General features: G+C 44.8%; 1 protein-coding gene across 3 annotated transcripts in view; it reads left to right on the top strand.

Moving 5' to 3' along the window:
• Positions 1–26625, top strand: part of RANBP9 (RAN binding protein 9) — a 635256-nt gene that overhangs the window by 519803 nt on the left and 88828 nt on the right. For all 3 annotated transcript variants that reach the window (XM_085607104.1, XM_085607103.1, XM_085607102.1), the window contains one exon: positions 13309–13417. In XM_085607104.1, coding sequence (XP_085463230.1) covers positions 13309–13417 — 109 coding nt within the window. The remainder of the gene's footprint in view (positions 1–13308; positions 13418–26625) is intronic.

Raw genomic sequence — 26625 nt, forward strand, 5'->3', positions numbered from 1 at the left:
GTGCTCATGGTATCTGGTTTAACATAAAAATCTGGTCTATTCAGGGCGTTTGACAATTTTCTTATGTAATTCAGCCAGGGGATTTTCTTGACCTGATCCAATCCCATTGAATCTTTAATAATCTCACAGTTCAGCCCTAGGCTGGGAGAGGTCCAGACTCTGTGCCAGAGTAAAATTGGTTGTATTTTGATCACATCAGAGATGTGGGGAATCCCCAATTCACTGTGGCAATTAAAAACAGATGAGCTCTGAGGAACAGCTAATATAAACCTTCAAAAAGCATTTTCTACCACCTGTATTGATGAAACATCATAAAATCCCCAGACCCCCGCCCCATATGTAGCAATACTTGTGCATTTAGCTTGATATATTTTAAGTAGTATTCCCGGGGGCCTTTTTCCCATTTTTTTTTTTTAGAAAAAATCATCACTGCCGCGGTCGACCTCTTAAACAAAAGTGTCCTACTCTTGACCGCTGGTCCCCAGGAACCTGTATACTCCAATAAAATGCCGAGATAAGAGAACGTTTTGGTTGGTTCAATTTTGCCGTTCCCAGCTGCTAAACTATTGCATATATTCTTCCCCTTCCCACATGACATCACAAATGTTTTCGTTACATTAAGTTTCAATCCCCTGTTATCCATAAAATCAATGTAGGTGGTAAGGGCCCTCTGTAGACCGAGCTGGGTTCTGGCCATTAACACCGCATCATCTGCGTAAAGAAGGGAGACAATCTGCTTGTTTTTGATTTTCGGTGAATCTCTCGCCCTGGCCACCAGTTCCTCTTCCAAAGCCTTGGTATATATAGGAACGGGGCCAGTAGCAGCCTTGCCTGACACCCCTCTCGACGTGGAATGACTTGGTGCACTCACCATTTAGTCAATACCTCACCTTGGCTGAGGCCCCCGCATATAATTACCTCAAAAATTGCACCAATGAGGGCTCAACCTTTAGGTCCTCTAGAATTTTCCATAACCTACTGTGGTCAACGCAATCGAAAGCAGCGGTAAGATCTACGAATACCACAAATAATTTCCCTGCCTTCGCTTGGTATACTTCCCCTGTAACATGGAAAAATTTTAAACCTGCTCGATTGTACCCATCCCCTCCCTGAAACCGTATTGGACCTGGCTTGATCATCAGTTTACAATTTATTTTCTAGGATTATTCAAAGTAGTTGTTACAGCTTGTGGTTTTGGACAATTTACCTTGTCTCCATACAATGGAACAACGGGACCTATAGTTGCGGGTATTGTCAATGCTTCAGGGTTTATATTTATTTGATTTATCTTCTGTATTAATTCATCTCTGGTTCTATTCAATGCTTCCTTTTCTTTGTCATGAAGTATTCTATTAACTGTTGGATCATGTAAAATCTGTGGAATTAAGGGTGTTCCCAGGACTGGTGCACTTAGAGTGACTCTACTGGGTCCTTCCTGATAAGGAGGTGTGTTTTTAGTTGGAATGTACTCCTTAAATTCATCATCTGATTCACCATAACTTGTCACTTTCATGTGTTTAGTTCTTTCCTTACACTTGCCCCCTGACTGTTCTTCAGCCATCAGCACTGGATATAATCCTTCTGACACCATTGCTTTTCTCCATTGCTTCATCTGACCCTCACGTGACTCAAATACCTACGGAAATGACCCATGTATCTTCCACTTCTTTTCTTTTCTCGCTCATATAATTCAGTCTCCCATTCTTCTAATGCCTCATACTGTGTCATCCCGGGTCTGGGATCTAAGTCATTCATTTGCATCCACAAATTCTGCAAAATTCTCCCATTAAAGGTACCATGTTCTGGAAAGGCTAGAACACCATCACCTTTCGTGTACTCTATCCAATTCTCCATCCATACACACGTATGATATCCTGTCTCCATCATCATGAATGAAGCAGGCGTTTTTGGCGGAGGTATAGGAATTCCCTCTCTGGTCAATACAGGCTCATCTTTCTTAAAGGAATTCTTAATTCTCTTTAGTACAGTGCTTAATTTGTAAAATATTAGGTGCAGGTGCTCAAAATATTTTTAGGAGGAGACACCCATTTCCCCCGGCTCCACCTACTTCCTCCATTGACTGACGAAGTACAACACTTTCCCAACTAGACAAGACTAACAATGTTGAACAGCAGAGTGCCAGACTTCACTGACTCACTCTTTCAGTGCTGGCATTAGCACAGGTGGTGCCCAATGCAACAAACGTTTTGGTGCCCCCCCCCCCCACCCCTCCAATGACCTCTTTCTCCATGGATTCCCTTACTACCACTGTGCTACTGTGCCCCTTATCTCTCCATAGTTCCTATCTCACAAACATTTCATTTGTTTTTATAGTGCTGCTCATACCGGTGCAGGGTGTCACAGCACTTCATACCACAGAAACATTGAACAGAGACAATGAATCACCCTAGGAAATGTTAAATAAACAATGAGGATTACATAGTGTAGGATCACGTCATCTATACTGGTAGGCAGTATATTGTAAAAGTGCTCTGGAAAAGCACTCCAGATTTAAAATCTGCCACAGTTATTGGGGTTGTCTTTACTGATAAGAATGCAGTTCTACCCAAACTAACAAGCAACCGTTTTTAGGCCAGTGTGTGGATTACGATTGCAATTTATGAATTGCAAGTAACCAAAGGGTATCTGTTAAAAAAGCACTAACCCACTAAACTATTCACATAAAATACGATTTTGTGATATGCAAAATACACATTCTTTGAAGCATACATGTTAGCCCCCTGTGCTACTGGTGATTTCAAACTTGCACTAAACAAAACTCTGATCCCTCTGCAGCAGGAACATTAAACACCAAGTTATCTTTGACTTACCAAGGAGTCACTGACAGTGGTGGGTAAATAATGCCTGCTGCCTCGGGATGGTCATTGTAGCTGTAGTCTGTGGAGTCATTGGTCATGACTGGTATAGCCCCCAGCAACCCTTCAAGAGCAGGGGAGGGCAGCACATGTCAAGAAGGTCATGGATGTTCCCTACTTGAATTTCTTGTGGCTGGGGCTGGCTGCGCTAGGAATCTGTAATGAAAACATTCTGCTTCGATCAACAGGAGTGGGTGCCTGGTGTGTAGCAAAACCGAAAGCAGCGCCAAATCCACGTGAGCTGGGCCTAGCCTGCGCAGAGCAGATTGTCTCTGCCTCCATGTGAGAATGCACCGAATCCACTTGACCTAGAGGCTGATGTCGGTCCTCAACAATAAGGCAAATTTTCTCTTTTATATCCGGTGCCAGCCATTTCAAAAACAATGTGTGAAAGACCCACAACAAATCCCCGGAGGCAATCACCTTCACCTTTGAACTCCGAGGCAGCTAAATCAAATTTATGGATGCAGATGCACAGCAGCGCTTTTCTTATTCAATTGTGTGCAGGCCGCAGGTCTTCATTGCGCATGCAATTTGGCTATATGTAAGTGCGTGACTAATACATTTTAGTGCGGTGATACGGACACCGGCACTAAATGTATTAGTCGAATCCCTAATGTTTGTTACTTGGCAGGGCTGCCCAATGCCCAGTGAGGGGAAAATACAATAGCCCCGGCCCTATGAAATATGTGCCGGTGCTGAGCACCGGAAAGCACCGGCACAAATTAAGCACTGCTTTAGTAGTGACATTTCTCTTTTCACCATACATTCTATACTGTGAATACATAAACAATAATCTGCACACCTCAAGCTTTCTTGTCAGGGCGACTTGTACCAAAATCCAAATGAGAATCAAGCATACAAATTTTTGCCAACCAATCTAAAAACAACTTTCATCCAATCACCCAATCCGATTGCGGCTCACGCTCCTGAGCTGACCAATACCAGCGTGGCCTTTCGATGTCGTCAGTTCTGCTCCTTACTACTGACCCCTCCTTTACAATTCCGCGTCAGTCACACACCCGCTGTATTAACCTATCGCAGCGCGGCTCTCTGTGACGTCTGTGCTACTACGGCGACTGACCCTCCCTTTACAAGGCAATTACGAGAAACTTTTTTCTCTACCTTTCTTTCAATTAAAATCCTTTAGTAACAACATAAAAACATTCGCTACTCTGTTCCACTAAATCAAAGGATAGATTAATTCTTTCAACTGCAAGTAAAACCTTCCGCTCACTCTTCTCTGAGTAAGACCTTCCATTTACTTTTCATACACTGCGAGTAAAACTTTCTGTTTACCCCTCAATCAAGCTCGGAAGAACCTGCTACTCCTTCGGTGTTACCTTTACTAGGTGATATAAGACCAAAGTTTCAACAGCGAACTCTCTGCTGTCAATCACTCTCAATTTTATTACGAAATAGTCCCTAATTTAACACTGCCAGCCCTGCATAGCTTCTCAGTGCTATTCCAACAGACGAGTAACCTCACTGCAGTGTGGTTTCTATCGCCACCCGCTATTCAATTTTCCTGGGAATTCTGGACAACATAAAACAAAACGCAAACTCTTTTGTTAAAACATAAATCAATAATCGACATCAATAATCCATACTAATCACCACACTAGTCAATAACCATAGCTCTGCTACCAGAAAACTGATCCAGCGGTTTACCAGCAACAGGTAATCCAACACCATATACTCACCTGGGCCCATACACACATTCACAACAACCCGGCAATAACCGCTGGGGTCAAGTTTGATTTTTTACTATTTCAAGATGAGTTACCTCTGGTTCCTAACTAATCTTTTCACTGATCAAAAAGTTCTTTCCTCTGGTCGATGGACCATTAGTTGAACTAGTTGATGGTGAAATGACATAAATCAACTTACTTGTAAAATTTTAAATGATCACAGAGTCTGGAAGTGTTTTATATCTTTATCTAACAATAATTTCATGTGAACCACTTACAAAGTACAGAACAGTCTCCGTCTCCTCCTAGGAAGGAAGATTCAATAAATCAATTATCAAATACATTCAATTATACTATAAAATGAGTATGCATTGAAAGGAGAGGATAGAGAAAAAAGAACATAGGCGCATAAACAGACATATTGTTATATTTACCAAGTATTGCGTGAAAACCAACCGCCTGGCCAAGGGGCTGGTAAGGGTCCCCAAGGAAAGATCTGGCGACCAAAGGCTTCAGGGCAGGAATCGGGACAGGACAGATGACCTCTCTATCACCGACGCATGCGTAGCACCCTTCTCGGACACTCTATTCCTCCTCGAGATTCTTCTGCGATCTTCTAAATTAATTTAATTCTAATTAAAGTGGCTCTGCATTCGATTCTTCTTCAGCTTCTCTCGTCACTCTGACAGCATCCCAAGCTCTGCAGCATTCAGCAAACTCTCCTCTAACTATTTAAGAACTACCTCAATTATACCCTACAATATTCATGTACCTCCCATAAATGTTTCAATATCATGGAACTCCTAACTCTGATTGGACCGGCAGGGGGAGGTGATCATCACACCATGCTTACATATCACTCTTTTCAGTTAGCCTTTGTTAATTAACCCATCCCCTTAATTCTTTATTCAAACTTTATTTCCCACCCATTATTTTTGCAACATTTATAATGGCTTTCACAGATTCTGCCATCCTGGTGAACTCTTCACCACTTGGTTCCCAGGCCAGGACACTCGGTGGCCTTGGCTTGTATTCAAGTTGTAGTCATCGTTCCGGATTCATTCTCAATGGGCATGCACAGAGGAATATTTCAGTCACATGATTCTTACTTCTGTCATACTCGAGAGGCTCAAAAGCGCGCTAATAACAAAGTCAGAAAGACAGATGTTATTTTCAAGAATAAATGGTTTCACTGTATACCACCTATCTCTATTCTAACCCCATTAAATTATTAATACTTTCCCCGTGTTAGCATTAATAAAATATTGCGTTTTAGTTTCCAGCAAGCAGATGCCAAGCATGTGAGTTTCAAAGCAGGCATCTTGTTAGCAACTGTGCAAGCGCAAGAAATTCCCTCCAAGCGAAAGTACGTCATACTACGTAGATGCAGTAGACTCATGCGTACTAAAGATTTTCAGTTAGCGGCCATTTTAGAATCTCCCTCGATTTACTTGTTAGTAAAACGCATAGGCAAGCTTCTTCTTTCTTTAGTGAAGTCTGTTGTGCATATTAATTCACACAATACAAGGTTAATACGGGGTTAGAAATTACGTGAAAGGATTGCGTCTGAGCAAGTCTCTTTTTTCGTCGAGTCCTTGCTCCTTCACCCTAATCAGGCATTGGTGTCACTCTTGGTTATTGGCTTCAATACTGGACTTTCATGAGTACCAGTGACTTTATTGAAGTGAGGATTTTGCTGTTTGGGTGGTTATTTCAGCATTATGAATTTTTGTGGGATATCGGTCTTCAGCTGTCCGCACCTCCTACATTGTCCCTCATGGGTGCTCCCCAAGTCTGATACTTTTTTACTGGGTTGATCAGATCCTTTGGTTTTAATAAACTGGTATTTTCCCAAATCATAATTTCTATCTCCAATAACTATGCTGAAACCCAAGTCAAATTTCGTTCCTGTATACTGTCTATTTCCACCTGAATGTAATCTCACTAATTGAAACTAAACTGCAAAAAAGACAGAAGTCCTCATGTTCAGGAGGTTATCTTCCACTTGATCCTCTCTGTGGTGTTGAGCTGACGTGGGCCGCATGCCAATTCCCGCCAAATCTTCAAGGAACCTAGAAGTCCTTTTAGACCAAGAACTCTGTTAGGAGAGCCAAGTCAGTCTATTCAGCGTCACTTGCTTTTTGATCCACGGAATGCTACGCAAAATGTTTTATTTCTTTCCTCTAGCTATTCGCAAAACCATAGTGCAAGCACTGATCAATTCTCGCCCTGACTAGAACAATGCACGAAAACTTAGCATTGTAGCACATTTGGTTCTCCGCCAACAGATGATCGAAACACTGCTGCGCGTCTTGGAAACTAATTCCATGCTCCTTCTTAAATCTCCCACCACTTTAGAAATCTGCTCTGGTTTCCTGTGCACAAACCGGCCCTGTTAAAAGCCTTGTATATTTCTTACAAGACCCTCCGCAATAAAGGTCCCTCCTATCTGAACAAAAACCTGAAACTTTATCATCCCACATGCATGTTATGCTATGCTTCCCTGTAGTTGGCTATTCTACCGCATATATCATGCTGCAGGATTGGCGGACGATTGTTCTCTTACCTGGCTGCCAGAAATTGGAATGTGCTTCGACTGTTTATCCGTGAGCTCACCCCCTTAGTGTCTTGATTTTACAGCATCTGGATGCCCTTTTCACTATAATGGTTTCAGCTATATTCAAATGAATATTTTCTATTTTAATTATGTATTCCTTTTAGTTACCCGAAACTCACCAGCTGAGGATCAGCCTGTTGAGCTTTGCAGAATGGCTCCCAAAGTTGGCCCAGTGCCTGATTTGGGTTCAGAGTACCTTTATCTGTTTGCTTTGCACAAACCTGAATCACGAAGAGTAGAAAAGCTTTTTCAGAAGAAATTACATTGCTGACTGTCGCACACTTTCTGAGTTTCTAACCCATACCACCTCCTAGAGTAACCTTTGGCTGCTCAGTGCGGTCCCAAGACTTGCAAAATTAATTTTTAGAAGGTAACGTGTTTTGGCTTATGCTGCCCATTTCACTTTAAAGCAGGCTTAAGGTGCCTCCTACTCAAGCAACTATGGTACCTTAAAGAGGTAAAGGAAGAAGAATCCTTGCTCATTAAAAGGCCAGGAGAATTGGTGCCAGGCAAGTGATAGCAAGTACAGAAGCATAATGGAGAGATGCATGAAGGAAGACTCCAGAAGGACGTAAAAGGACACCTTGAAAATGTAAGGGATGTTAGCACACCTAGCTGAAACCATTGTTGACCCCTGGCCCTCGCCAGAGCCAACCCACCCGAAGGAGATACGACGCCGCCGCCCTCCACGCACTCAACACCGACTGACAGCCAGCCTGCTACCAAGCCACCCCGAAACGCACCCATGGAATCTTCACCTGTCACGCCTGCAAGTTAACCTGCCTTCGGACCTGCACCAAGCCCTACCAGAACAGGCGCCAACAACAACCACCTCAAGTGCATCCTGCTCAACACCCGCTCCGTCCACAAGCACGCTGTCGAACTCTGGGACCTCCTCGACACAACAGCGCCAGACATCGCCTTCCTCACGGAAACCTGGATGAACGCCTCCTCATCCCCTGACATAGCCATTACCATCCCGGACGGCTATAAGATCACCCGGAGGGACCGCGTCAACCAAGCCGGAGGTGGCATCGCCATTATCTACAGAAACACCATCCGCATCACGACCAACACCGACAACACCCTCACCACCGCCGAGCTCCTTCATTTCCAGATACACACCGACCCCAAGACCACCCTCAGAGAGATTCTCATCTACAGACCTCCAGGACCACGCACACAATTCAGCGAAGCCATCGCAGACTTCATCAGCCCGCTCACCCTCACCTCCTCCGACTACATCCTCCTAGGGGACCTCAACTTCCACCTGGAGAACAACAAGGACAACAACAACACCACCACCCTGCTAGACAACCTCGCCAACCTCGGACTACAGCAACTGGTCAACACACCCACCCACACGCTTGACCCCATCTTCTCCTCGAGCAACCACATCTCCTTCAACACTCCACCAGACTGCACTGGACCGATCACAGCTGCATCCACTTCAACTTCAGGAAAACCACGACTCACCTCCGCCCGCAGCAAGCTCCCCGTAGATGCTGGAGCAAGATCACCACCGACCAGCTCACCACCTCCCTGAGCCAAAACCAACCCACCAACACTACGGACCCCAACGAAGCAGCCCGCAACCTCACACAGTGGATCACCAACTGCGCCAACGCCCTTGCACCACTGAAGAACCCTCCAAGCAATTCCGACAGCAAGAAAGCCTCATGGTTCACCGACTATCTCAAAGACTTCAAGAAATCCTGCCGTACCCTCTCAAAAGCCTGGCGCCACGACCAGTCAACAGAAAACATGACAGCCCTCAAGAACGCCATCCGCAAACACCACCAGCTGATCCGCACTACCAAAAGGACATAATTCAGAGACCGACTGGACAACAACACCCACAACAGCAAAGAACTCTTCAGCATCGTCAAAGAGCTCACCAACCCCACGCCAGCAACGACGACATCACTCCATCACAAGAACTCTGCGACTCACTCGCCACGTTCTTCCACCGCAAGATCGCCGATATACACGACCGCTTCGGCGCTCAGACTACATACCCAGCCACCGAACCAACGCCCCCCACCACCACCCTGTGCACCTGGAACCCCGTCAGCACGGAAGACACCACCCTCATGATGAACACCATCCACTCCGGCTCCCCAGCCGACCCCTGCCCACACCACATCTTCAACAAAGCCGACTCCATCATCGCACCCCATCTCCGGGACATCATTAACAACTCCTTCACATCCGCCACATTCCCGGAGAGCTGGAAGCATGCAGAGATCAGCGCCCTCCGGAAGAAACCCACCGCGGACCCCACAGACCTCAAGAACTTCCGTCCCATCTCGCTCCTCCCCTTCCCCGCTAAAGTCATCGAGAAAACCTTTAACAAATAGCTGACCACCTTCCTCGAGACGAACGGCTCCCTCGACCCATCGCAGTCCGGATTCCGAGCGAACCACAGCACAGAGACCGCCCTCATCGCAGCCACCGACGACATCAGGACCCTGCCCGACAACGGTGAAACTGACGCTCTCATCCTCCTCGACTTGTCGGCCGCATTCGACACTGTTTGCCATCGCACCCTGACCACCCGCCTCCACCACGCCGGAATCCAAGGGAAGGCTCTGGAATGGATCACCTCCTTCCTCTCCGACAGAACTCGGAGAGTCCGTCTCCCGCCATTCCGCGCAGGGGCCACCATGATCATCTGCAGCGTACCCCAAGGATCCTCGCTCAGCCCCACCCTCTTCAATGTCTACATGAACCCCCTCGCAGCCATCGCACGCAAACACAACCTCAACATCATCTCCTACGCCGACGACACCCAACTGATCCTCTCCCTCACCAACCACCCCGCCACCGCCAGCTTCCAGGAAGGAATGATAGACGTCGCGGAATGGATGAAGCTCAGCCGTCTGAAGCTGAACTCAGACAAAACGGAAGTTCTGATCCTCGGACCATCCCCCTCTGCCTGGGACGACTCCTGGTGGCCCCCTGCTCTGGGCACCGCCCCCAAGCCCACAGACCACGCACCCAATCTGGGTTTCATCCTTGACTCCTCCTCACGATGACTAAGCAAGTCAACGCCGTTACATCTTCCTGCTTCAACACCCTCCGCATGCTCCGAAAGATCTTCCGGTGGATCCCCACTGGAACAAGGAAGACAGTCACCCACGCCCTCGTCACCAGCCGACTAGACTACGGGAACGCCCTCTACACTGGGACCACCGCCAAACTACAGCAAAGACTCCAGTGCATTCAGAACGCAGCTGCACGACTCATCCTGGACATTCCCCGACATAGCCACATCTCTGCTCACCTGAGAGACCTGCACTGGCTCCCCGTCAGCAAGATGATCACCTTCAGACTCCTCACCCACGCACACAAGGCTCTCCACGACGCGGGCCCCCGAATACCTCCATACCCGCCTCACGTTCTACACACCTACCCGCCAGCTCCGCTCTGCCAGCCTCGCCCCACGGATTCGCAGAACCACCACCGGAGGAAGATCTTTCTCCTACCTGGCGGCCAAGACGTGGAACTCCCTCCCCACCCCCCTTCGTCTGACCCAGGACCATCTCTCCTTCAGGAAGCACCTCAAGACCTGGCTTTTCGAGCAGTAGCGGCACCCCACTCCCAGCGCCTTGAGACCCTCGCGGGTGAGTAGTGCGCTATACAAATATCCTGATTGATTGATGGCAGACATGGACATTTAGAATGAATTGTTAATGATTTTGAGTCTGCTCTCATGACTTCCATTACAGTGGAAGAACACCCTAAAATGCAGATTGGTCATGCCCTCTGCATTTCATTGTTTTAGTTGCTGACAGGAGGCCCCTTGTGCGGGAATTTCTTCTTGAGTGTTGACACTAGATCTTAATTTTTGGGTTACATTTTAGTAATCCTCTTTGTCAACAACTAAAATATAAATCATGCAGACTCCTACAGAAAGCGCAGTATTTTATGAGTGACTGAGGTGCAGGCAGTCCTTTTTATCCTCCGCATTATTTTCTGTGTGTTAATCTTTTCATATTTGTACTTTGTACGATCCTTGGGTAAGAAAGAGCTTCTAAGGCCAAACTTTGAAACTCCTGTTTCAAGTTGATTAGGATATTAAAACTATTTTGCTGACTTACAATAAAAGAGTACTCTTCTTTCAGTTGTGAGCTCATTGAGGAGGGTGAAGCAGAAGGGGAAACTGTTCTTTTTGGAGGACTTTGTGATGAGCATATCCTGTTTTAATGTTGCCATTTTATAAATGTTCCCATTATATAAATGTTCCAGGTTGAACTTAGAAATAGAAATGTTTCCCTTGAACATGTCACCAGTCTAGGGGCTGGAGAGAGGGCAATTTGAATCGCAGTTGTATGTATGGTGGATCCTAAGGTATTGGTGCACATTACTTGAGCACCATTTACATTACAAACGTTCAAATTCATGTTTTTTTAGGCAAAATTCAAATAAGTGATTTGCCCTGAATCACAGGATGTTGAGTTGATGCCAAGAAACGAACGTGGTTCCCCAGTTGCAAAATCAGCAGTTCTGTCTGTAACTCCTCATCCTTTCCCGTTTACATCTGAAGATGTGGGAGTTTCCTGTACATTTGAACTCACACATATTTTGTGTTACGATGTTATTTCTAAGGGCATAACATGCATAAACATTGATTACGAATAGGGCTTGTTGTTTTATGATTCTTTTTTACATTCGGTCTTTATTTTTCCATAGTTAATTTTTCACATCTGGTAGATATGTATCCATGTTAATTTTTCTTTGATTAAGAAAATGTATGTAGTAATTTTCATTTTTTCATATTTATTAACTGATTAATATATACTCTCATTTCCATATTTTTAGGATTTTAGTCTGCTAAGGAAAAGAAGTTCCTAATCCTACTTTTTTGCAAATTCAGTTTACTGATGAATATTCACTCACACTTTGATATCTTTAAGACTCTTATACAATAAAACAATATGCTCACCAGAAAGCAGTTGCATTGTAGCCTAAACAGCTATTTGATCTTCATTAGGCAATCATATCACATATTAACTGTCTGTGCTCATGCTCTGAATCTACACAGCTAGTGCCCAAGTGGTCATGATTAACAGCATGGAAACACCCAAAAGAAGTATAGTGTTTGTATTTTGCCATTTTTTTTAAAATAGACATTTTAATTTTCCTAACAAATAAATATGCTTTCCTATATGTAGTTTCTTTACAGACCGCTAGTATGATTGCTCCAAAATCCTATTTTAACAACACCGAGGCAGGAGTATTACTGTAAAGAGCATGTATTTATCCATGTTTCAGTTGTCCGCCTAACATTAGTCTTGTCTCAAACTTAGAGCCATAAAAAGAGTCAAATGGAAATGCAACATACAATTTGGAATAAATAGTGCCTGTTTAAAAACTTGTGGTGGATAAAGAAGGCCCTCTCCTTTTTGTCTGCCTTGCTTATGTTCATAGGCGTGAGGAAGCTATTTTGCAAATCATTGAAATCTATCCAGTTGACCATAATCATAGTTACAAAGACAGTTCTGTTTAAGACTAAAGTTCTGTAATGACAAGCCTGGTATTACATAGTTGTTGTGAATTGGTAGAAAGCAAAAAGTTGGAATAGAATACAAAAGGTTGGAACATGAAACATCTTCCTCAACATTTTTTGCCACTGCACAACTTCCAAGCCAGCCATATACAAGTATGTGTACTATATAATACTATTGACATTTTATTCATAATATTTTTTTAATGTACATACATTTACAGTCCCTCTAGGTATACTAAATGTACGTATACTAACTGTAGTAAGTATGTCTGCCTGTGACTTTGGTCACGAAAAACATACTCCAAAATGAGATTTTCTGTTTGATCTTTTCACAATATATTTTAACCCACATCTATGTAACAAAAAAGCTTTCCAAAAATCTGATTTTAATAGGCTTGTCTTGAAGAGAAAATGTTCACCCACTGTGCTAAAAATCACTTTAAAGGTAAAGAGTTGGGTACAGTATGTTTGATTTTAACTTGTTTAATACGGCGTGTACATTTTATGTTCTGTATTTTTCCGGTAAGACTAAAACCAATAGGGTGTTTTTTATGCAAGTGGTGCCCTTTTGATTTGATCACTAAGCTGATTTTCTAATGTGCTGACCAACAGGAATTCAGAAACTGGTGTTAGCAGGAAGAATGGGAGAAGCCATTGAAACGACACAGCAGTTGTACCCAACTTTACTAGAAAGAAACCCTAATCTTTTCTTCACACTAAAGTAAGTAATTTATCAACTGCACCTATTCTTATATCCATATGATATTTGTATTTTGTTCTTTTTTACCCGTAAACAACTAATCCAATTTTGTCCCCTGTGTATTCAATATTATGGGCCAGATTACGATGACTCAGAAAGCCTCCGACCTCAAGTCACAGGTTTTTGGAGTCTCATCCTCAGTTTCACTTTCGACTGCCGTATTACGATTACGGCGGTCGAAAGTGAAACCGGCCGGTCATTCCCGGCTGAATTTCGATGGGCTAAAGGAGCCTGTCGGCCGGGGCTTAATTTGTAAAAAATGTAAGTGCCAGGGCTCTTGCCAGGAGGTTTACTGCAGCTTGCACCACACAATGTTTTTGCCAACGTTACCAGTGACAGTAACAACACAACTAGTAACCATCACACCCCTCCAGGTGTGCCAATTCGGACTATTTCTGGCCCCCAAAGCTAAAAGAATGGCTTGGGCAGCAGGTAACAGTCAGTTTGAGGCATATGAGCTGCAGATCACACACTAGGATAGTAGATCGCCATCTGGTGTTGGGCTCGGATGCTTGCAGGTTGTTGTTGTCTTCGGAAGAAGTCTTTGTGGTCACAAGATAGGTGACTCCTCCCTTGGATAACAGTGCGCATGGGTATCAACTCCATCGTTAGATTGTTTTTTTCCGCCATTGGGTTCGGATGCAACTTTTCCGCTCCGGTTGGAAATCTCAATTCCAAGCTTTTCGAAGCGCAAAACTTCCATAAACATCGAAGCACCTTCATTCTCGACGTCGATTTAATCGGCTCGATTCCGGACGTCGACGCGGGCCGCTGGGCCTATCCACGCCGTGAGGCCTACGGCTCATGGAAAGGACGCCTTTCAAAAAATGCCCCCAGTGTGGAACAAAATTTCCGCACAGTGACCACCACAAAGTTTGCAACCTGTGCCTATCACCTGAACGCGACGAGTCCAGCTGTCCAGCCTGCGCATCCTTTCGATCCAAAAAGACCATTCGAGATCGAAGGGCTCGAAGACCCATCATGGCGCAGAGACCAGCTCCGGAACCAGAGGACATCTTTGATCAAGGCCCAGATGTCCCAGAAGAAGATTCCGAGGATCTACAAATCATCTCCGTAGCAGACGACTCGGACGACCCCATCACTCCTGGGCAACGTGTGAGTACTACTGCCCCGGCCCCAACCCTTCCAAAACCAAAGGCATTGGTCAAGACTTCGCCTGCTGGCCCCAGTCGAGACCGAAAACACTTCAGAAGCCCCGCCTCCGGGCTCGGCTCCGAAGAAACATTAGCCTTCCGGTAGCTCGGGACCGAGCAAACCGCATGTCATTGTTCAACCGGCATCGTAGACAAAAGACCACTTTGCACCGAAATCGGCTCCGACGCCTTCGGCCCCGAAAACACCAAGGCCAATAAATAAACCGGCACCAAAGATACAACTTCGGTTCCGAAACCATCATCGGCACCAAAACCAATGGCTAAGGACTCTCATACACCTCCTAAAGCCAAAAACTCCACCAATCAACCAAAACCTCGATCGGAACCGAAAAAATCAGCACCAAGGACTGTTCCGGAGGAACAAGAACTTTTTCATCCAGATCCCATCGACTCAAGGCAGAAAAAGATTTATATTAACCCAAAGACTGGACATGTCACCGCAGTGCCATGTAAAAAATAGAAACTGGACACACCACCTGCCCCAGTTCCTATAAACAGGAAGGACTCTGCAACATCGTCTATGACCCCTTCCTCTCCTATACTGCCTCATAACAAACCCCCTCTGCCTACACCACCCTTACCTATACCATCTCCATCACATACACCACCTCCATCACATACACCACCTCCAAAGGATGATGATGATGACCTAGGGAGTGGGGGTGACCCTAATGATCCGTTCACGGATCCAGATACCTCACCACTTGATGATTGGGCATTTCCTCTACCAGACATGCCTGACCCTCAGCCATATCCCTCCAAACCATCGCCTCCAGACGATCACCTGGGGTTTGGCCAATTATTAAATAGAGCGGCACTTTACCACGGCGTCACAATGCACTCCGATGCACCAGAGGAAGACTTCCTATTGGATACTTTTGAACAATCTCAAAAGTCTGTACAAATTCTGCCTATGATTAAAGGAGTCATAAAACACGCCCCGAAGTATTTAAAGACCCCGTCCGTGCCAGGGTTCTTAACCCGAGGATAGATCCTAATTACATCAAAGGGCAGCTCCCTTTGGATTCTTTGGTCGTTTCCAATGCTAGGAAACGCGCTAACTCCCAAACCACAGGAGATACACCACCCCCCGACAAAGAATCCAAACTGTTAGTAGCCTCTGGCAAATGAGTAGCAGCACAAGCCGCTAATCATTGGCGTATTGCCAACACCTACTAGCGCGCTATGACTGGGCCCACTACGACCAGTTAGAGAATCTATTACAACATCTGCCAGAGCAATATAAAACCCAGGCAAATGACCTTATCCAGGAAGGAAAACTTATTTCAAATGCGTCAATTAAATGTGCGCTTGACGCCACAGACACCGCCTCATAGGCATGATGGCGTCATGCATCTTCATTGTGCCTTATGCAAGACTTCAAGTGCGTTCCTTGCAAGAATGTCTAGCACGTCAGTGGAACCAGGCTCACTGACAACTCACAGATCTGGTGTTGGTGGACAGCCGCACACATCGCTCTCTGAAATGGTGGAACATAACAAACCTGTCCAAAGGGCGGCCGTTCCTAGAGCCTCTTCCACAGATAGTGCTGACAACGGACGCATCACTCACAGGATGGGGAGCCCATCTCCTCGGACACACTACTCAGGGCAAATGGACCACTCAACAGAAAGTGCTCTATATCAATTACCTGGAACTGCTAGCAGTGTTCCTAGCTCTAAAATCATTCCAACTACTTCTCCAGAACAAAACTGTCCTCATCCTGACAGACAACATGACAGCCATGTATTACATACAAAAACAAGGAGGCACACATTCTCTCCAGCTGTGCCAGCTGGCACAGAACATTTGGAGATGGGCCATTCCTCAGAACATATGCCTACTTGCAAAACACCTTCCAGGGGTTCACAATCAAATTGCCGATCTGTTAAGTCGACAAACACAACAGATCCACGAATGGGAACTACATCCCCAAGTCCTACTGCCCTTTTTCCAACAATGTGGCCAACCAGACATAGATCTGTTCGCTACACTCAAACGCAAAATGCCCAACCTTCGCCGCCAGGTTTCCCCACCGGGAGTCAAAGGGCAATGTGATATGGATGAACTGGTCAGGCAGATTTGCGTACGCTTTTCCGCCTCTCCCACTCATTCCATTAGTGGTATGCAAGCTCAGGCAACAGTCTCTCAAACTGATCCTAGTAGCTCCCACATGGGCACGCCAGCCGTGGTTCCCAACACTACTGGAACTCTCGCTAGTTCCACACCAAAAACTACATCTCTCCCCGTCCTTACTAACCCAGAACCATGGAGAAATCGGACACCCAGATCCAGGTCAACTGAATCTGGCGATCTGGCTCCTGAAGTCCTAGAGTTCGGTTACCTCAACCTGCCACCAGACTGCATGAACATTATAAAAGAGGCCAGAAGACCTACCACTAGAGCTTGCTATGCTGCAAAATGGAAAAGATTTGCCGTTTACTGCACTAACAATCCTATAAACCCACTGGATGCATCCATCCAGGACATCATTTGCTACTTACTACACTTGCAAATATGTAATTTGGCATACTCATCCATACGTCTCCACCTAGCAGCATTAGCAGCCTACTTACAAAATCGACAACACTTGTCACTCTTTAGAGTACCTGCGATCAAAGCCTTCATGGACGGACTTAAAAGGATTATTCCTCCCAGATTACCACCCTCTCCAGTGTGGAATCTAAACATTGTTCTTACCAGGCTCATGGGACCCCCATTTGAACCTCTGCATAAATGCGAACTACAGTTCCTCACGTGGAAAGTGGCTTTCCTTATCGCTATCACATCCCTCAGAAGGGTAAGTGAAATCCAGGCTTTAACCATACAAGAACCATTCTTACAATTACACTGTAACAAAGTGGTTCTTATGACTTTTGGAAGGAATTTCGGATTTGTTCTATCTCCGTTCCATCTTAACCAATCAGTAGAGTTACCAGTGTTCTTCCCAAATCCAGACTCCGTAGCTGAAAGAGCTCTTCATACCTTAGACGTTAAAAGAGCCCTTCTTTACTACATTGACAGAACCAAATCATTCCGCAAAACAATTGTTTGTAGCTTTCTCTCCACCACATAAAGGCAACCCCATTTCCAAATCTGGGATAGCTAGGTGGATAGTTAAATGTATCCAAATATGCTACCACAAAGCTAAACGCACACTAACGGTTCCCCCTAGAGCGCATTCCACACGCCAAATAGGGGCTTCCATGGCATTCTTAGGAAACATTCCCTTAGAACATATTTGTAAGGCTGCCACATGGTCTACAACACACACCTTCACTAAACACTATTGTGTTGACGTGCAAGCAAAGCAACAAGCTTCTGTGGGACAGGTTGTCCTTAAAACTTTATTTCAAACTGCTGCAACCGATACAGGTGACTACCGCTAGGGGAGATACTGCTATATAGTCTATCCTAGTGTGTGATCTGCAGCTCATATGCCTCGAACGGAATATGCTACTTACCAGTATGCATGTAGAGCTGCAGAGCCACACACGCCCACCCACCTCCCCGGGACCTGTATCTGTTCCAGCATTGTCATCCCACATGGACATATCTCTCTTTTCTACAAACTCCTTCATTTCCCATCATGGCGAAAAACAATCGAACGATGGAGTTGATGCTCATGTGCACTGTCATCCAAGGGAGGAGTCCCCTATCTCGTGGCCACAAAGACTTCTTCCGAAGACTACAACAACCTGCAAGCATCCGAGCCCAACACCAGATGGCAATCTACTATCCTAGTGTGTGGCTCTGCAGCTCTACATGCCAAGAACAGATGCATACTGGTAAGTAGCATATTCCTTTTTAATGTATACTGAATTTATAATTAACTGTTGTTGTGGTCCTTTGTAGATTTGCCATCCAGCGCCACCTAGTGGCATACTCTCCCAGGCATTTGTGTTGACAATTAAGTGCCTGTGCGAAGCACCGGAAATCACCGGCTCAAATTAAGCACTGTTTCGGCCATTCAGAGACAGGCATGTAATCCCTATGGGCAGCGTTTCTGCCGTCGGGACTTCGATGTCCTTTTCCGAGAGGCTTCCCATGCTGGGCTTTCCGACATGGAAAGCCTGTCGGAAAGCAACTTTGGGGGCCCCTAGCAGGGCCCCTTTCTCCCTGCAGCCATCAGTTGGGCCTCCCCCGTGAATCCCTGCACAGTGTGCAGGCACCTCACAGTGCCTGTCACATAGTGCAGGGATGCACACAAACTCCCATTTCTATATTGAAGTTTGTGCTACGGCTGGTTTATGCCGCAGCTCAAACTCCCATAGGTTAATGGAAGTTTGCGACCACACCATGTGCGGTCGCATTATAACTAGGTATGCGGAACCGCCGAACAATGGTCGGGTGGTTACCTTACCGATACGGTTATGTCCCCCCAACATCGTATTAAGGCCCCATGTCAGGACTTCCCTGTCATAATTTATGGGCTCACGCCCTGGAGAATTATTTTTAAGTCCAATTTAATTGTGAATTCTCACCAATATGTTTCAGAAATTTACTTGAAAGTGTTTTTCTAAATCCCAGTTTTCTACGAGTTTTGGAATAATTCATTCCTTCATCAGTGTAGTGATAGCCAATACACTCTAAATGTAGTTTCACTTAAAATCTTTATTGCAGCCCTGGTGGATTGTGATGCTGCAGTCACCAAACAATGGTTTCAACAGCCACTGCTTAGAACATAGAAAATTATTATGTTGGAAGTGGCGTCAGCCATACCTAACCCAACTCTACACATATTTGCCTTCTTTATAATCAACAAAAAAAACAAGAATCGAATAATTGCCTGGCCAATCCAAAAAGAAATATATTTATTCGGGAGAAATATTAACAGACTGTCAATGGAGTACATATTGAAGAAATTAAAAGGAAAAAAAACCCAGCAAGGATTAGAAATGTAATGTGTATCTTCAATCACAAATATAATCCAGCAGATCTTCGGCTGGTTGATCACATGACCAAGTTTAATTTTTTTCTTTGTTTCCCGTACTTGGAATTTCAACCTTTTAAAGGACACAATGTTTTCCTTTTTCACATTTCTCCTCCTCACCCTGCCTATCGTACAGACTCATGCTTGGATGTATGGTATGCATATTTTCCTACATCTAAACAGCCATCCCAAATGCCAGGTTTTACCATCACTCAAAAATTTTGAATTGCTGTGTACTTTTTCTACCCTCAAGGGTTCTAAAGACCTAGGCTTTCCCTTCACCATATTACTTATTTTGACCCTAACCCGTTTTCCTACATCAAGGTCAACTTCTTTCGCACCATATCCCATCTTTCGTATCGTATCCCTTGTTAGAAACATCTTAAGAACTCTCAGTGCACTCCCGTACCTTTTCAGGAATGACCACTTCCATTACCTCATCCTTGGCACCCAACCCGAATTATCCTCCTGGAAAATGCAATATGTCTTTCATGAGCACAAAAGGATGAACCCTGAGACACAATTTAGCGTAATCCTAAAAGTCCAAAGCATCTTGAACACCTCCCATTGCCACTCTAAATTGTTTCTCTTTGCAAACTTTCTAACCCCTTTTGTAACTTTGTTGATCCTCTCTGCACTCCTAGTTTTTGGGATGATAAGCCGAGATGGTCTTTTGTGTAATGCCATTCCTTTTAAAGAAACTTTGTACAATTTTAGAAATAAATTGTTGCATATTACTGCTCCTCATTTATTTTTGGTAAACCTTCCCTAAGAAAGAATCTGTCCTTGAACTTTGCCGCCACCCTTGCATCCACACGTTCCGCAATTTCAACCCCTGGATATAAAAAAGAAAACATGGCAATGATGTTGTTGTTCCTTTTGCTTCATCCAAAACGAGACCTATAATATCTATTTCTACTCAAGGCATAATTGGGCTCGGGATGAGACAAAGCGGAGGTCTGAATGTCACTTGTGATTTATCCAAGTTTTCCCAAATTACACGTTCTCCTGCCACCTTCTTCACATCCTTTTTAACTCCTGGCTGCCAGTGCTAATCCTTGCCTCTCCTTTGAGTTTTTACTAACCCAACCTAAAACTTTTTTTCTCAACTCAGAGGGCGGTTGTACAAGACTGCCTTTCATTAGCAACTTGTCTTCAGCACTTAATGCGTCCTTCACTTCCCAATACTTCAGTAGATTCTTATCAACAATCTTCATCATTGGTCACCCACTTTCCACATATTCTTTTACGTGACATATATTCTTGACCACAACCAATCCAGTCTAGCACTCCTCCTTACCAATACAACACTCGGAGCCTCCCCCCCCCCCTCCTCCCCCACACTAGCAATTTGACAATCTTTCCACACATTTTCTGAAAGTTCATTTGTATGTACAGACATGCGACTCAATAAATCAGCCACTCTAGGCACATATTCTAATATGTAATTAGACTCCCAACTATCTCAATGATATGCATGCAATACTAGGAGTAGTCTTGTCTAAACCTTTGGTGGAGAGTACTGTGACAAAGGTGTAGTCAATTCTTAGTACTACTGGTGACTTCCCAAATATACTCTTGATAATGTTCCAATCCTCAGATATATCCCAAAGTTTCCTTCTCAGTCACAAAGTATATTTCTTCCCCTGTTGTATGAGATTTAGATGTGAATGCAGCAATTCGTTTTGTATGTTTTTCTCCTTAGTGCTGAGCTATACAAGTGTCATTTTTAGTGTTCCAAACTGCTTCTTGGCAGTGTGAAGATCACTCAAACTTTTCTTTATTCTTGAAAGGATGCCTGAGTTAAAAAGTTTTTTTCTGCAAGTATCTGCTCAAATTTAGCATAAAATTATGCTAAACTTCAGAATGTCCTCATTCTTGATATGTTCAGTCAGTTCTCTCTTAGAACAAATTCAGTCACCATCAATTTCATGATGCTAGTAAGTTACGCTCTGCTTAACAAATTTGCATATGCTCAATTCTGCAGTACGTTATCTAAAATCATCAATAGAATCTCGGCAGGTACCTCCCTGGTTTGTTTTGTTGTGACCCCCTGGTTTCCCATTACCGTTATTATCATCTCGAAAGAAAATTGTGAACAAGCACATCTTTAAACAGTAAATATTAATCATTGGATTACAGCGGCCGCTTATGATAACCCAAATGATACACAGCAAAATTGGAAGTATCCAAATGGTGCAATGAAAGCAGCACATTTTTACTTTTTTGGGTGTAAAATCACTTGATGGTAGACTGCTGTTAAAATCTACTGTAGAAAGCTATTCAGTGTCCTTAGTCATTGACCACATTTAATGATTTTTAGTCATGGGAAATGTATCAGCATAAATATTATTATTACATTCTCTTAAGCTGACAGATGATCTCACCATACCACTGCCACATCTTGCCACTGCCCAATGAAGAATCCAGTCAGACGATTCAACTTGTTCTATAATACCAGCAAGTTGTAATTTCTTCAATTCCAACTCCACTTCCTCTCTCAACAAAACGGACAAACTCCATACTTTGTGTACATGGTTCGGAGTGCTCCTTTAAAACAATGTAATCCATAAACTTATCCAATTTGCTTGAAGATTCTTTGAGAATTCCTTTTTCACTTGAATCTCCACCTCCACACTACTAGTCACAACCAATACAGGTTAGATTCTGGGCTATTGTGATCACGATTCCATTCAGCCCCCCTAGATCCATCCATCCAAGAACTGCGGGGCCCTTAGCAGCTACAGACATCTTCCTTCCTGTTTTTGAATGCATGTAGTAATCACCTAAATCCCAGTAATTTGATTACCCCCCAGTAAAACATTTCAGGTTTGATGTCAGCAGGCTAAACTTCCACAGCCAATTACTTCACAAACCTCTCTTTCCATACATCCATGTTTACTATTGCATTTGCACAGTCTGCCACTGTGTCCTTTTTAATTCTTTCAAATGTCATTTTAAATAAAGATTTTTTTTATACAACTGATTACATCAAGAACATTCTCTTCCACACATACACAACAGTCATTCTTTCATCAGAGACACACTTACTGTCCTGCTCTACAGTGATACATTTAACTTCATCACTTCCAATTATCTTCCTGAGAACTCACAGACTGTTCAATGACGACACAAACTGGACATCTTTATATAAGAGGAGGTTAAGGCTTACTATGGTCAAAATGATCAAAATTTCCACATCTGTAATTCCTGTTTCACATGCCACTATTATGCCCAACAACCTTATTGGCTTTACCATAAGTATTGTCCAAATTTATAGAATAGTTTTGTTTCTTTGACCGATCAAACATTGTTGTGCATCGACAAGTACATAAAAAAATCACATCTCTAAATATACGTAAAAAAAACAACTTATACGAGAGAGGATGCAGATGCATTCCTGAAAGATATCTCTCTGCCATGCTCTCTGATTAAGATTGTGACGAATTAGAACAGGAGTTAGCCGCTACAGAGGTCGAAAAAGCTATACAATATTTGAGGGCGGGCAAGGCAACGGGCCCAAATGGCTTGCCTATTGAATTGTACAAGCTCTCCCCGTGCATGCTTGCTTCTTATTTAGCAGCCGAGAGGTGGGAGCACTCCCAGTAGATCAGAGGCTAGCAACCATAGTGGTTATTCACAAAAACAGAAAACCCAAGAACAAATGTGCCTCATATAGACCGATATCACTGCTCAATGCAGAAGCCAAAATCCTAGCAAAAATACTGGCCACCCCCTTGCTACAAGTTATTACCAAATTGGTGCACCCTGATCAGTATGGCTTTATGCCAGCCAGAAATACTTCTCTTAACCTATGACGACTTTACAGAGTTATAGATCGAGTGAATACAATACGTGAAGACACGCTGGTGGTATCCCTCGATGCCGCCATGGCGTGCGACACGATTGAATGGCCCGGCATGTTTTCAGTATTAAGGAAAATGGGATTTGGCCCGAATTTTCCGAGCTGGTTTCAGCTACTGTATAAAAACCCACTGGCCCAAGTAGTGGTCAGCAACCATAGGTCTCCCCAGTGTTCACACTCAGGAGAGGAACCAGACAGGGTTGCCCTCTTTCCCCATTCCTCTTTGCCCTGATGTTGGAGCCGTTAGCAATGTGGATAAGAAAAGATCCTGTTATCGGGGGACTAAAATGGGCTGAGGAGTGGGAGGATCGTATTTCGTTATGTGCTGACGACATACTGTTATTTCTGGCGTCACCCTGTACCTCCCTGAATACAGCAATGCATATCTTTATAGCATTTGGAAAATGCTCTGGCTATAGCATAAATTCCAAATCGGTCTATGTTCTGTGGCAAAACACCTGCACTGCCACTGGGTATCAAGATTAGTGAAGCCAAAGTGGGGTTTAAGTATCGGGAATCTATGTTTCTAAGGATCCAACCCTTTTTTATGAACGGAATCTCTTGCCCTCGCTACAAAGACTAAGATCTGATGTCAAACACTGGAAATCCCTCCCACTGTCCCTATTGGGGCGTGCGTCATTATTCAAGATGATGGCCCTACCACGTTTTTTATACGTATTGCAAAACTCGCCTCGCCTGGTTGGGGCAGACTAGTTTAAATCCATAAAAGGCGCCCAGCGAGAGCTCCTGTGGTGGGGGGTGCAGAGCCACCCAGGATATCCATTCAAAAACTCACACGTGGGTGGTATGATGGGGGGGGGGGGGGGGGTTGCGCTCCCTGATATCAAAAGATACTATTGGGCTTCACTACTAACAGCAATTAACCAGTACAATTAAAGGCCCGAGGGACCCCGGATATCACATGGACAGAAGGCTGCTTCCAGGGGGTGATTTTACAAGGGTGTTCTACACCAATCCCACTAAATGAAAACTGGGCCCCACAATGCATGCTGTACAGGTATGGCGTGTGGCTATGAAAAGTTTGGCTTGGGAGGGTAAAATAACACGCACTATCCCTCTCTGGGATGCAGATGTCTTGGGCAACCTCAGAAACACTTAAGGGCTTTGACCGATGGGATTTGATCGGCATCTCGAAGGTTGGTGATCTGTGGAAGGCGGGAGAAATAGTCACTTTTTCCCAATTGCAAAGGGAGTATGACCTTGCAAACACCGAATATTTCAGATACATATAGATTAAACACGCACTACAGACGGCAGTAGTTAGGCGAGAGACGCCACCAGAATCCTCCCCGCTAGAAGACAGAATCCTAGACAAGTACATGCCAGAGAAAGTCATTACTTCGACTTCTAAGAAACTAATCAATAATCTGTCTGATCCCCTTCTCCGACTTCGATCTAAATGGGAACATGACGTGGCGGGCTAGAAGTCGAGGAATGGCTTGAGGCACTGGCTTCCCCCAAGGAGGTAGCTATCTCAGCTAGTTTGAGACTGATGCACTGGAGGTGCTTCACAGAATCTATCTTGCGGGGCCAGTAATGGTACAGATGGGCTATAGAATGGAGCCAGGATGCATGAGAAGGTGTGGACAGGTGGGAACCTCTGCACATATACTCTGGGAATGTACATATATACAGACGTACTGGTCTGAGGTTACAAAATGTATGGCAGAAGTGATGGGATGTGAGATTGGCTACAATATAAAGTTGTGCCTCCTGAATGTATGGGGCCCTACTGACCTAAACACCAAAGAAAGAATATTGGTGACTCTTGGTTTGATAGTTGCAAAACACAACGTTGCAAGATTGTGGAGGGCGCAGGAGCCACTGTCCCTAACAGCGTGGGGCAGAGATATGGATTGGTGCATGCTGACAGAGTGGACAGTGTATGAAGCTAGAGGGTGTCCCAACAAGTGGTCACTGATTTGGGAAAAGTGGAATACTTACAGGGGAGGAATATGCGAGCCCCCGCAGCAGAGACATGGGCAAGAGCCAGTGTCGACCAATAGGACAGCTTGTTGAATGTATTACCTCCATGATATTGACAGGCTCTGTAATCTATGTGGAAAAGTTTACAGAATTGGTGCACTCTTGATTGCTAATGTTTGTAGAGTGTCTGCTCTGTGTAAACTTGTCATCAATAAAAATAAATATGTTCGAGGCATATGAGCTGCAGATCACACACTAAGCATAGATCGCCATCTGGTGTTGGGCCCGGATGTTTGCACTTGTTTTTGTCTTGGAAAAGTCTTTGGAATTCACGAGATAGGTGACTCCTCCTTTGGATGATAGTGCGCATGGGCATCGGCTCCATCTTCAGATTGTTTTTTTCCGCCGTTGGGCTCGGATGTGTTTCTCGCGCTCCAGTTCGGAACAGTCACCGATTCCACTCTCGACGCGCAATCCTTCACCCTTCTCTGGTAATGTTTTCGATCGCAATCCCTAGTCGTCGCGCATCTCTTCAACATCAAAGTCCTCGATTCCGGTCGTCGACGGAAGGCCTTCGGGCCTACCTGGGTTTTGGTATCTGGCTCATGGAAAGGACGCCATTCAAGAAATGTCCTCAATGTGGGTCGAAATTTCCCCACACCGATCTGCATGAGGTGTGTAACCTCTGCTTGTCTCCGGAGCACGAGGCCAGAGACTGTGCGGCTTGTGCCTCTTTCCGCTCGAAGAAGACCATTCGAGATCGTCGAGCCAGGAGAACAATGGCTTGCTCGTCGGCACCCATGCCCGATGACATCTTCCAGGAGGGAGTCTATGTACCAGAACAGGAGCAAATCGAAGAAGGCCCCGTCAGCGCCTCCGAAGCCGATGACTCCGACCTCGAGGACATCACTCCTGGGCAGCGGGTGGTAAGTAAAGACGTCGACTCCGACCCCCTCCCTAAACCATCGAAAAAGGCTTCGGTCACACCTTCACCTTCAGGCCCAGGTGCACACCGAGAGACTGCTTCCCATGCCCCACCTTCGGGCCCGGCAAAGAAGCTTACTAACCCTTCAGGCGACTCAAGCTCGAGTCAGTCTGCCATCAGCACCAAGAGGTCACGGCACCGAAAAAAAACCTCCCTCCTCCTCCTTGACGATCGCTGCCTCCACATCCAAGCACTCTGCACTGAAATTTACAGGCACCGTTCCATCAACTCCGAAAAAACACTTGGATTCGAGCAAAAAGCCGA

The sequence above is a fragment of the Triturus cristatus genome, chromosome 5_2 (genome assembly GCF_964204655.1).
Source record: "Triturus cristatus chromosome 5_2, aTriCri1.1, whole genome shotgun sequence".
Classification (NCBI taxonomy): domain Eukaryota; kingdom Metazoa; phylum Chordata; class Amphibia; order Caudata; family Salamandridae; genus Triturus; species Triturus cristatus.